Below are 12,809 nucleotides of genomic sequence, written 5' to 3'. Positions count from 1 at the left end.
CGGGCACGTGTTCTCTTGCTCTCTCTCTCTCTCTCTCTCTCTCTCTCTCTCTCTCTTTTTCTCTGTCTGTCTTGCTCTGTCCCTCTCTGGTCAAATGATAACTAACTAACATTTAAATACATTAAGTCAAAGATACAGGGGCCGGCAGTTGGTGTGATTAAGGTGCCGGATTCCCACGTGGCTGACCGTGGTTTGAGTCCTGGACCTGGTGCCTTGCTTTGTCTTTCTCTCTCTCTCCCTTTCTCTGTCTGTCTTGCTCTGTCCCTCTCTGGTCAAATTATAACTAACTAACTAACATTTAAATACATGAAATCAAAGATACAGGGGCTGGCAGGTGGCGCGGTGGGTGAGGGCGCTGGACTCCCACATGGCTGACCGCGGTTTGAGTCCCATTGGACCTAGCAGCTTGCTTTCTCACTTTCTCTCTTTCTCTCACTTTATCCCTTTCTGGTCAAATTAAAATAAATAAATGGATAAATAAAAGTTTAAATAATTCTTTTTTTAAAAAAAAGGATGCATTCATCTTTAAGTAACAAAGTGTCTGACCAAGGTGACATATTCCTACCCCAGCTTGGCGAGAGAGCCGGTGGCGCAGGCTGCCCTGACCCCTTCCCTGTACACGCTTCCACCTAAATTTGAACTCCCGTGCAGCAGCACCAAAGGAGGCAGTCCCATACTCTTGCCTGACAGAAAGTAGCCACCCTCTGGTAAGTGGGCAAGTTTTCACTTGGTCCCCAAATGAGATGCTGTCCCTGGCATTACTGTAGCCGTGGCCAGCTGTGTTGGCACTCCTCAAATCTAGTCAGTCCCCGATTGAGTATCTCGTTACCTAGAGGCTAAGCTGTAAAGTTGACTTCCTACAGCTTGTGTAGAAAACAGACACGGGAAGAAGAAAAGTGATTAGCATGTGCAAAGTGTATGTGCATAAAAGCCAGCAGAGCGAGCAGAGCGGCTGCAGTGCTTTCTGCGGTTGGTACCAAGGCTGTAACATCCACATAGCTTCCTTTCTTTTTTTTCATCCTTGGCCTGAACCTCAGTCAAGGCTCTTTATTTGGTAGTGTGACCCAAATCTTCAGTCCCCAATCGTCCTTTCTGTTTTTATGGTTGCCGTAGTTTTCCGTTAACCTTAGCTATTAGATATCACCCACTTGACTGTATTGCCTAGAAGCAATACAGTCTCGTAATAAGGATCAGCTGTTGACAAGCAGATGGACACACGCGTCCTGCCCTCTCTTGGTTCAGTTGCATCACGAGCCCCAAATGTCCAGGCATCTCATTTCCCAGCTCACTGGAACCATTGTGTGCCCCGGTGGATGCCATCCTTGAGGACTGAGATCTGAGCTGCTGCCCCTTGTCAGGACAGGGAGCAAGAATTCTGTAAGAGGTAGAGAACAGCAGAAGGCGTAATGGTTACATTGTTCAACTCCCACTTAGTCCACCACGGTTTGAGTCTAGGACCTGGTGACTTAAAATATACCAGGTGCGTGTGCAGGTGTCCCAAAATCCCAAGAGGAGAATGGAGGAAAAGGGATTGTGGCATGGCCATCCCTCCTGGGGGGGGATTTCCCAGTTTCTCTCTCTCTGTCTCTGGTGAGCACATGTGCTGTATAGCAAAAATCTCTCTCTACGGAAGGAGGTTTTCAGAGGTAATAGAGGAGTCACTCCGACACCCACCCTCCCGTCGTCTAGACCTGTGTATTTGGCACCTTATGATGGTCTGTGACTCAGCATCTACTGCCTCCTGTAAACACAGCGCTGATTGCTGTAACTGAGCCTTCCGTAAGCCCTTCCACCTTTCAGCTAGCTACATACCCATCAGTTACTTCTGTTAGGGGGAGGGGGGGTCCACGCTATGAGCCCATGCATGGCCTCATCCCTGCCACTGTGGCCGATGGGCTCACTCACTGAGCAGGAACTGGGGATGCTGGAGAAAGGCTGCTGATAAACACCCTCTGAGCATGTCGCGTGTGCACACCTGGCTGTGCAGAAGCCTTCCACTGGAGGCCTTGGTGGGCACTCCTACGTAACAAGTGTTTTCACAGTACACACTCATTAAGGAGGTTGATCAGGCACCTCCTCCAGGCTTTACCCGGCTTTCAGTTCTGTTCCTTTTTTTTTTTTAAAAAAAGAATTATTTCATTTTTATTTATTCATTCATTTATTTTAATTTGAACAGAGAGAGAGACACAGAGAGAGAGAGGGAAAGTGAGAAAGCAAGCCCCCAGATCCAGGACTCGAACTGTGGTCGGCCATGTGAGAGTATCCAGCGCCTTCACCACACCACCCACTGGTTCCCCAGTCCTGTTCCTTCTGAATCCTTGATCATCTGGACAAAGTACAAGTAACTTGCCATGAGTTAATCTGGACCTGTACTTCCGGCCATCTTGCTCTCCCAATGCAGCAAACAAACAATATTTCAAAACCTGCAAGGACACTACCGTCCTCCCATGGCACCTCAGGCTAGGGATAAAGTGCTGCGGCTGTCCACATGTGGGTCGAACCAGCAAGCCGCGCAAGCCCATCGAGAAACCAGGCTTGAGTTCGGTCTTCCTTGATCAGCTGGTTTGTTTTTTTCTTTAGAGAATTTTTTTACTATAGGGTGCATGTGCTTGCCAGAGAGACAGAAAGTGAGGGGGGATGGCCACGCTGCAATCCCTTCTCCATTATCCTCTTGGGACTTTGGGCATGCATGCACATGCACCTGGTATGAGTTGTAAGCTGCCGGGTCCAGAACTCGAACCATGGTTGATTACGTGGGAGTTCAGCAACGTAACCATTACACCATCTGCTGGTTTGGGTCAGCTGGGTCAGCTGGTTTTTGTTTTTTGTGCTTTTTTGAGAGGTTTTTGCTATCAGGCGTGCGCGATTGCCAGACAGAGAGACAGAGAGACAGAAAGCGAGAAATCACCCCCCAAGGGGGATGGCCGTGCCTCAATCCCTTCTCCATTCTCTCAGGATCTTGGGCCAGACACATGCACTCACGCCCGACGTGAGTCTAAGCCTCCGGGACTGGGACTCAAACTGTGGTTTGCTACATGGGAGTTGAACGACATAGCCGTTATGCTAACTGCTGGTCCCGGTCAGCCGGTTTTAAGGACACCCCAGGAAGCACAGGTATGGACCAAGGGAGTGGATGTCAGAGGAACTGGCCCTCTGCTCACAGGCTGGTTCCCTCGGACCTGCCTGGCCTGGTCTTGCGTACTGGCTCACGTTCATGGTGCAGCTGCACTTGCCCTGCCTTGTGGGCAGGTGAGTCAGACAACAGCTGGTTCCGGAGGGGAGGCTCAGCTGCGTGTCACCTGGTGAACCATGGTTACGAGATCGGGCTTTACCACAGCCCTGGGTTAACCAGCAGCTGTCTTTCAAAAGAACAGATGTCTGCATGGGGCCAGCATGCGGCATAGTGGCTAAGGTGTTGGACTTCCACGTGGTTGACTGCAGTACCAGTCCTGGCCCCGGTGGCTTGAAACTCACGTTGGGTGTGCGTGTGTGCGTGTCCAAATTCCAGAGAGGAGAGTAGAGAAGAGACCGTGGCCTGTCCATCCTACTGGGGGGCGATTTCTTACTTTCTGTCTCTCTTTGTCTGGTGAGCACACACCCTGAAGCAAAAATCTCTTAAAAAAAAAAAAATAGATGTCTTCAGTAAGCATAGACTTGCTCCGAAATTGGGAGTCGTGCACTGCGTGTCTCCTGCTGGTGTTTGCGAGGCCCTTGCAACATTTGTATTGGCCACAGACACTGAGCGCTCAGAGGGTCATCTGGCTTCTCTTGTTCTGCTCCCTTCTTGACACGAGCAGCCTTACAGCTCTAAGTGACTATAGATGGGTCCAAGTGGCACACTCGTGAGAGAGCACGTGCACATGCCATGAGGGGGAGACAGAGGAGCACCCTCCGCAGGCTCTGTCACCCTGTGATCCTCCACCTCTGGTCCTCCAGCACTTAGGATTTGGGGTACTGTTACGTGTGCCACCCGTGTTTCAAGCTGACCACGTCAGGGATTTGAACTGTGGTCGCTATGTGGGATCCAGTTTCTCTTTTTCTTTTTTAAAAATAATTAATTTTATTTATTTATTATTGTTATTATTCATTTGCTGTAGGGCACGTGCACTCACCAGAGAGAGAGACAGAGGGAAAGTGAGAAAGCAAGCTGCCAGGTCTGAGACTCGAACTGTGGTCAGCCAGGTGGGAGTCCTCATCCGCCACGCCATCTGGCCCCAAGGTATCCAGTTTCTCTTGAGCTGCGCAGTACCACAGCACCGTGGAGCTGGCCTGCCCGCTTTCAACGCACACATCTAAGCTTTATCCCCACTCCGGGATCTCCCACTTAAACACTTTATTGGCTTCTTTAAAATAGAAAGACCAAGATGTAGGGCCAGCGGGTGGCGTGGTGGTCAAGGCAGCTGGACTCCCACATGGCTAACTGCAGTTCGAGTCCTGGACCTGGCAGCTTGCTTTCTCACTTTCCTTCTCTCTCTCTCTCTCTCTGTCTCTCTCTGGTTAACTTCAAAACAAAATTAAATAAAAAATTAAATTAAATGGAATAATTCTAAATTAAAAAAAAAAAGGATAGACCAAGATCTTAGCTCTCACCTCAGCTCTCAGGAAGTTTCCGCTTCTCTCTACCCCGGACGCCCTGATCTTCGTTCTGTTGCTCAGACGTACCACACACCAGGCCTCCCTGCCATCTGCCTCTGTTGGGGATTCTCCTTCCTTCCCTTTTCAGTTCTTGCTCTTCTCCAACTCTGCTCAGACGCACTTTCTACCACGTACATCTTTACTTGAGAGCTCTTATCACCTCTGAAGAAGTCCTTTCCCCTGTGATTCTTTGATTAATGCTTATTTCCCCAACTGCACTTTTTTTTTTTTTTTTTTTTTTTGGAGAGGTTTTTGCTATAGGGCACATGCGCTTGTCAAAAAGAGCAACAGAGAGACGGAAAGCGAGAAATCACCCCCCAGGGGGGATGGCCACACCACAATCCCTTCTCCTCCATTCTCCTCTCGGGATCTTGGGCACGTACGCACACGTTCCCGGCATGAGTTTAAGCCACCGGGTCTGAAACTTGAACCATGGTCGACTACGTGGGAGTCCAGCGACGTAGCCATTATACCAACTGCTGGTTCCTCCCAACTGCACTCTTAAGCTCTAAAGGACAGACAGTGTGCCCTTCCATGGAAGGGCGTGGCCCTCGGGAGGCAGCGCTGTAGTGCTTGGTCTGTGCTGTGTACCGTGCTTCTGCACACACGATTTTGTCTCTACACTCTCTCAAGATGGTGACAATGCCTACTGTCACCTAAAAGCTAGCTGACCTCTTCTCAGAGTCAACCATCACGTCCTGTGTGCAGTAGGAAAGTCCTCCGTGGGTGACACACGGCTCGCTTCCATCACTGCTCTCTGAGCCGGGGCTTGGCCATGGTCTTCTTGACCACGCTCCCAGCATGCACTTGTTCTTTTGGACACCACAGCCTCTGGTTAGAGTCTGAAGCGCAGATGAGAAATGAGTGAAATCTGTGCTTTCTTGGCATGGCTCCAAAGCCAGAAATCCCAGAGGGGAAGGGAAGCCAGGCGAGAGCTGTTACAAGGAGAGGAGATGTGGGCATCTGTTTCTCTGTCAAGCAGTGAGGTAGGCCCCGGCCCGGCTGACTTGGGGTGAGGCCGGGGCTCCTGCGGCATCTTAGAGAAATGTCCTTTTCTTCATTCGAGAGGACAGGACTTTATTAGCATTATTACAGCCTCCATGTTACGTGGGAACTGCATAGCCCACCCGAGCTTGGAACGGCACGTCGTGGCAAAAGAAGAGTCACCCTCGGCATTACAAACAGAAGCTGGGAGTTCGCCTTACTAAACCTTAGAAGAAAGCCCTTTCTCTGCCTTCACAAAGCAGCAGCGCCCAGCAACAGCGGGGTTCAGTGCAGGATTGCCCGGACACCTCCCCGTCATGCACGCAGTGTCCGCCCTCGACCAGGTCAAGAGTTCCTGATTTGGGGAAAAAGCTTAAGGATTTTATCTGTCTAGAGTACCTTATGTTCCCAAGGTTTATTCTGAACTTTGAATTTCATGGAAATGTTAGCAAATAATTAAAAGTCAGACTCTTGAGGCCCTGGGGTCGGTGTGAGGCAGGGCCCAGCTTCCACCCTGCCATCCTCTTGGGCTGAGTGGATTTACTCTCAGAACTGGGGTGGCTGGCAGTGTGAGGGCCCGAGCCCCTCTGCAGGGACCGTGCCCTTGCTGTGTCTCCCACCCTCGAGGACAGGAATGGCTCTGGTGTCAGGCCATGGTTGGAGCTGGGACAGAAAAGGCTGGGGCACACGCTGGGGCTTGCGGGTCCGTGTGAGGTCCTGTTGAGGACGAGAGGGAGGAGGGCGAGCGTGGGAGCAACGGCCTTTCAGGGTGGGCAGCTGGAGGGGCGGGAAGCTAAAGAGGAGCCTGTCAGGATCGGGGGAGCTTGGGAGGGCCCAGAGCCTTTCCCACTTGGCTCTCCCTTTGTAGCTCAGGACAGTGAGGACCAGAGAGGGGCCATCTTGCCTGAAGCCCAGTCATCTGATGGCAGAGCTGGGACTGGAGCCCAGGCCTTCCGAGCCCACCCACTGCTCATCCTGTTTTAACAGGGGGGACTGGGAGCCCTGCAAGGTGGGAAAAGGACTATGTCCCTCACCAGGCTTCAGCGGAGCTTCTGGAGCTGCAGGAGAGCAGGCTGGACTCCCTCCCCTTCAGGTGGAAGGGGTGAGCCTGGGTGTGAGCCCCAGGAGGGCAGGGGTCTCACTGTTTATCCTCAGCAGTGGCCTGTGCTCCTAGAAGGTGGCCCGGAACTCACGGAATTTAAAAATCGTAATAAAGTGTGAACAAATGAATGGATGGCATGATGGGAGGGGCTGGCTGGGAGCAGCTGTCATGTGGACCTCACTTGCTCTCAGGGTGACTTCGAGCCCACTGCTGCTTGCCCTTCCCTCTCAGGGTCATCCCCTGCCCCTGGTCCTGGTCGCAGAGACTGTGTCTCACAGTTCTCCATCCTAAAGCGCTACCTCCTACCTAGAAAATGACAGCTGGGGAGAGACGTGTCTTGGGAGGGCAGGGTCAGATGACGGTTCCTGGCATATGAGGGGACACAACTTCGGGCGGCAACACACGATTTCTCCTGAGTTCTGGAAATGTTGGCCTTGGTGTGACTCCAGTCCCGGAGGTCAGCGGTCTGTTGGGGGGGAGGCCACAGGTGAGAGCCGGAGCTGGAGCTGGAGCTTGTGGAGGGCTGGGGCAGCGAGGGGAGCTGGAATGGGGCCCGGTGCTGGAGGAGGCAGGGTTCTGGGGTGAGGGGAATGACCGGGTCCAAGAAGGGGCTCCCAGGAGCCCTGAGCTGTGCCCCCAGGAGCAGGATGGAGCAGCCAGCAGGAGTGACACCTTTTCCTGCTGGGAAAACACGAGGGCCGCTCGCCCTGACAGGTCAGGGGTGCCTCCCATTCTCCCCTGGGCCCGGACTCACCTGGGCGGCTGAGTTCTTATCCAAAGTTGGGGCTTTGGATGCACTGGAGAGGGCTGGGCGCCGCCGCACACGCCCCCAGGGCCTGCCATGGGGACAGCGTTCGGGTCAGAGCCCCAGGCACCCTCAGCTCCCCACTCCAGCTCTCAGGGGGCATGAAACCTCCTCCAGCCCCACCTGCCACCTAGTGGGCATTCTCAGTGTGACCTTGTTGACCCCTTGGACACTCTGTGAGCCACAGGCCTTTGGGGTTCAGAGCCTGAGAAGGTGGGATCTTCGCCCCACCTGAGGCTGCTCTGAGCCCAAGGGACAGGGCCTCTGAGAACTGGAGAGGTGGGGCTGGGGCCCGAGGGAAGCCCCAGGGCCAGTCGGGAGGCGCGGGTGTACCTGGCAGGTGGAGCGGGCATCCCAGCTCTTGGACGCCAGGCTCAGCAGCTGGTCTGTGTGCTGCTTCATGAATTGCTCACACTGAGGAGAGACAGACAATGGCCGGGGGGTGGCTCCAGCTCCGGCCGACCAGGACTCTCCTGCTGCAGTCCTGGCTGGGAATCACCCCCGGGCTCTCTTCCGACCTGCCCCCGTGGAGCAGTGCTGGCTGCAGGTGAAGCCCTGAGCAGGCTGCAGGCTGAGGGGAGGGCTTCTGTTGGACACCCAGCGACCCCGGAGCTGCCCCCTGGGCAGAGAATCAGGCGGCCTGCCCCAGCACACCATCTTACTTTGAGAGGGGATTTAGGGGTCAGTGGTGGTGCAGCGGTAACTTAAGTGTTCTTATATGGGAAAGGTCCTGGGTTTGCACCCTGGGGCCTCCCTGTGTACGCCAGTGAACGTGTCTGCTGTGCTCTGGGCTGGCCGAGGCTTAGGGGCAGGTCACGGCCAGGGGACCCTGTCGGGGGTATCTCCCTGCGTCTGTCTTTTTCTTACATGAAATGAATAGTAATAAGTAAAGTTTTTTATTTTTTAAAGAAGAAGGCTGTTGACTCTCACGGACTCAGCATTGCCAGGGCTCTGGGACGCTCAAGTTCAGCTCGCTCCTCCTGAAGGTGGGCTTGTCCCAAGTGAGTTCCACCACGAGGAGGCCAGGGGCTGGGACGAGACTGGCCCCCTTGAGAGAAGGCCAAGGTCTTCTCTGGCTTCAGATGGCCCTGGCATAACTTTTTTCCTGGCATCTACCAGGTACCGGCAGGCACTGCCCACTACCAGGGTCACATCCTGGCACATCTGGGCAGAGCCACGTCAGCACCCCCTTGGGCAGGGACGCGAGGGCAGCGTGGGACCTGCGCTGGGTCGCTGGGCCTGACAGGCCTCGCCTTGCACGTGCTCAGTCCAGGAGGGAGGCCTGCTGGTCCTTCGGAGCCACAGCTCATTGTCCAGGGGTGACTCGCGACTCTTAGATTTCCCCGTTGTCACCGTCTTGCCGTTGTCTGAGCCACGTCCTGTCTGCCTATCTGGGGTCCCGTCCAGCCCACCCTCTCCTGGGCTCAGCCCTCCACCGCGGCCAGGTGCTGGGCCCCGAGTGCCCCATGTGCCTGCCCCAAGTGTTCACCCCGAGTGCCTGCCTCGTGTGCTGCCCCGAGGTGCCCACCCCATGTGCCACCCTGAGTGCCCACCCCGTACCTTTTGCCTGTCCGGCCAGAAGCTGAGGCAGGCCTCGTGCATGGCCTGTGGCACGGCCTGCTGGCTGCTGTTCCAGGCCTGGGCGGTCACAGACATGCAGAAATGGCACTCGGAGTCTTGTGGCAGCCATTCTTCTGGCAGGGACCCCAGACTGGCGAGGGCTAGGGAGAAAACAGCCAAAGCCACCTGCAGGGGTGTCTAGGTCCTGTCCACCCTGGTGCTTTGCAGGGGGACTGCAGAGGGAGAAGGTTGTGGAGGGCCAGGGCAACGGCAGGAGGGGGGGGGACAGTGGCTGGGCTGCTCACCTGGACCAATGGTCTCCTCGCTGGAGCACCGGAGGACGAGGCCGCAGACCAACTGGGGCAGCACGCGGCCCAGCAGCGCGTCCAGCAGGAGGACAGTGTAGCGCTCAGCCAGGCACTGGCAGATGCCGCCCACCACCAGGGGTACCACGTGGCACACCTGCGACACGGCCACGGCCAGCACTCCCTGGGCAGGGGCGGAGAGAGGGCAGCTGGGACCTTCCCCTCAAGCCTCTTCTGTGCTGGCACAGCTGCGTGCTGCCAGCACAGCCCCTCGCTTCCTTTCCTTCCAGAAAGCTCTGTGCTATTTCCAGGTAGGGACACTGAGGATCACGCCCAGGGGGCTCTCAACTCTCCTGGTGGTCGCTAAGTGAGCGCAAGAGCCAGCACCCTGCAGGAGCCAGCATGGGACCCTGGTCTGACTCAGGCTATAGCCTGGCTGGGAGGGGCATGGCCAGCCCAGAGAGGGGGCGTGACCAAGGCCATCACACCAGCCTGGGCCAGAGCTGGACCTAGAGCCATGGCCTCCCCTCCTGTCCCAGGGTTCGCTCTACTCCCCCCAACTGGGCTGGCTTCTGTCTTTGGCCCCTGAAGCCAGTGTGTCCCTGGTTTTAGGAGCCCCTGGTCCCTCACCTGGACTCCAAACACACCCTCCAAGCTGAAGGGCAAGGAGAGAGACAGGGGTGGTATGCCTTGGCTCTTACCAGGGTGTCAGACCAACATGGCCCCTCCCGGCTGCCCCGGGGCCAGGAGGCCGAGGTAGGAGTAGGGCACAGGGGCACATCTCTGAGGCGTGATACCACCCACCCTGGTTACCCACCTGCTCACGTGGGACCCCATGCTCGGCCTCCCCCACTGCTATGGGGAAGGTGAGTAACCCTTGCTCTGCCAAAGGTCGTCCTGATCCTTGGGTGCCCATCCCAGCCCCAGCATCTGCCACAGGGACTTCCCCTTCCCATCCCGTCTTCCGCATGCAAACGTGTGAACACAACTCCGTCCTTTAAACGCCGCACTCACCCATCTGCAAAGTCTCCCCTCTGAAAGCCTCCTCAGAAGAGTTGTCCACACTTGCTGTGCTGCTCTCCCCGCCCCAACCCGCTCATTTAGACTTCTGTCCCCACTGCTGCTCCAGAACATCCCTGAGGTCACCAAGAACCTCTTGCCGAGTCCCTTGGTCCTGCCGCTGTGACCCATCCGTGGCCAGGCCGTCTGCATGGTCCAGCTGGGTGGGACCCATGCTTCCCTCGGCCCCATTTCAGTGCAAGGCAGCCCTGGGCTTTGGGGCCTCTGGGCAGGTGTCATTGTGGGTCTGGGAGGCTCCAGGTTGGATGCAGGCAGGGTGAGGTGGTGGGGGTCTATTGTGGAAATTCTCCTTTTGAAGAATTAATGGGACTTTTCTACAGAGACTATGGTGGTGGGGGGGTCCTTCATCAGAGAGTGAGCTGCTGCAGGATGCAGGCCTCGTTCACTTTCACAATTTGACACTGGCATGAGAGCTGAATGAGCTCTAGGCCTGGCACCTACTGGGCCTGGGCCTGGGCCTGGGGTCCCTGGGGTGGGGGTGGTGCACACACAGCAGATCCCCTCTGATCTCTGGCTGCCTGCCAGGCCCGACAGGTGAGCTGGTTTGGGGTCTGCAGAGAGGGGCCCTGCAGAGCGCCCAGGTGCCTCACCTTGGGAATCATGGATTGGATCTTCCTGATGAGCGTCCTGCAGAGCCAGCAGAAGGGCAGGGGGATGGGGAACTGCTGCTCGGAGAGACCCTGGGGGAGCAGAAGGAGGGGGCTGGTCCAGGCTCGCCTCCCTGCCTCCTCACCTCCCTGCCTCCTGCCTCCCTCCTGCCTCAGGACCCCTGGGGCTCCTCCTGCCCTCCTGGGATCCAAGTGCTCGCAGGCCTGGACTGCAGCCCTGTTCCCAGAGCCCCACCTAACTGGCTCACCCGTGTGTGAGGCCCAGGCCGTGCCTGTAGGGCTGCAGGCAGCACGGAGAGGACCAGCTGGTCTGGCAGAGGGTCCGGGAGAGGGTCCGGGAGAGGGTCCAGCAGAGGGTCCTGGAGAGGGTCTGGCATCCTTGGCTCCTGCGTGGGCTTGGGTGGGCCGGGTTTGCATAGGCCCAGGTGCTGGCAGACGGCCTTTGGGCTCTACGGCACAGGGCAGGGTGCGGGGGCGGTTAGGGCAGGAGGGAACCCACTGCTCGCAGGGTGGCCCAAGGGCTGGGGACTCTGGGCTCATATGGTGGGGAGCAGGCCGGGCGGGGATGGGGGGTGGCACTGTAGCATGCCGCTCCATGGTGTGTGGAGACAGGCAGAGGTGGGGTTGCGTGGGGACCTCGGGGCAGAGTCTGGGAGTGTGTGTATGAGTGTGAGCATGTATGTTTGTGAGAACGAGTGCAAGCATGTGTGTTAGAGCAAGGGTGTGAGTGTTCGTGAGCCTGCAGGCCCACTGTGTGCAGCCAGGCAGGTGAACTCTGACCTGCGGGCCTGCCGGAGAGCGCCTGTTGTCAGCAGGGTCCGTGGTCATGGTGAAGGTGCTCTGTGTGTGGGGTGTGTGTGTGTGTGTATGTGTGTGTGTACTAGGTGCATGGAAGGTGCTGTGTCCTTATAGTGGACTGAGGTGCTGTGTGTGGTGTGTGTGATGTGTGTGTGCGATGTGTGTCAGTGGTGTGTGTGATGCTTGTGTTGGTGTGTGTAGTGTGTGTGTTGGCAGTGTATGTTAGTGCTGTTGCATGTGTATATTAGTGGTGTGTGTTGGGTGTGTGTTGGTGTGTGGTCTGTGTGTGTCAGTGGTGTGTGTGTTGGTATGTGGTGCACGTGTTGATGTATGCAGTGTGTGTGGTGTGTGTGATGCTTATGTTGGTATGTGTGGTATGTGTGTGGTGTGTGGAGTGTTTATGTGTGGTGCATGTGGTGTGTGTGTTGGTGTGTGTAGTGTGTATGTGTGTGGTGTGTGTGGTGCATGTGTTGGTGTGTGTGGTACATGTGTGTATTGGTGTGTGGTGCATATGGTGTGTGTGTGGTTGTATGTGTAGTGTGTGTGTGGTGTGCATGTGTTGGTGTGTGTGGTACATGTGTGTATTGGTGTGTGGTGCATATGGTGTGTGTGTGGTTGTATGTGTAGTGTGTGTGGTGTGTGGGGTGCATGTGTTGGTGTGTGTGGTACATGTGTGTATTGGTGTGTGGTGCATATGGTGTGTGTGTGGTTGTATGTGTAGTGTGTATGTGTGTGGTGTGGGTGCATGTGTTGGTGTGTGTGGTACACGTGTGTATTGGTGTGTGTGGTGCATCTGGTGTGTGTGGCATGCTGACACTCTCTGTGTGTGGTGCATGTGTGTCATTGGCACGTGGCGTGCCCACGTTAGTGGCGTGCGTGGGGACTGGGCTGGGGCGTGGGCTGGGGCGTGGGCTGGCGCGGGGCGGCTGGCG

At 56.0% G+C, this 12,809-nt stretch overlaps 1 protein-coding gene across 1 annotated transcript in view; it reads right to left on the bottom strand.

Moving 5' to 3' along the window:
• Window positions 1-5,737: 5,737 nt before the first annotated feature.
• Window positions 5,738-12,809, bottom strand: part of SFTPB (surfactant protein B) — an 8,442-nt gene continuing 1,370 nt past the window's right edge. The window contains exons 5-11 of the mRNA XM_014582698.2: window positions 11,328-11,528; window positions 11,062-11,151; window positions 9,392-9,575; window positions 9,087-9,247; window positions 7,860-7,940; window positions 7,476-7,557; window positions 5,738-7,187 (exon numbers count right to left, since the gene is read on the bottom strand). Of these exons, the coding sequence (XP_014438184.1) occupies window positions 7,492-7,557; window positions 7,860-7,940; window positions 9,087-9,247; window positions 9,392-9,575; window positions 11,062-11,151; window positions 11,328-11,528 (783 nt within the window). The 3' untranslated portion in view covers window positions 5,738-7,187; window positions 7,476-7,491. The remainder of the gene's footprint in view (window positions 7,188-7,475; window positions 7,558-7,859; window positions 7,941-9,086; window positions 9,248-9,391; window positions 9,576-11,061; window positions 11,152-11,327; window positions 11,529-12,809) is intronic.

The sequence above is a fragment of the Tupaia chinensis genome, unplaced genomic scaffold (assembly GCF_000334495.1).
Source record: "Tupaia chinensis unplaced genomic scaffold, TupChi_1.0 Scaffold143749_1, whole genome shotgun sequence".
Lineage (NCBI taxonomy): Eukaryota > Metazoa > Chordata > Mammalia > Scandentia > Tupaiidae > Tupaia > Tupaia belangeri.
The sequence above is the reverse complement of the archived record's forward strand: the minus strand, read 5'-3'. Positions and strand labels throughout refer to the sequence as shown.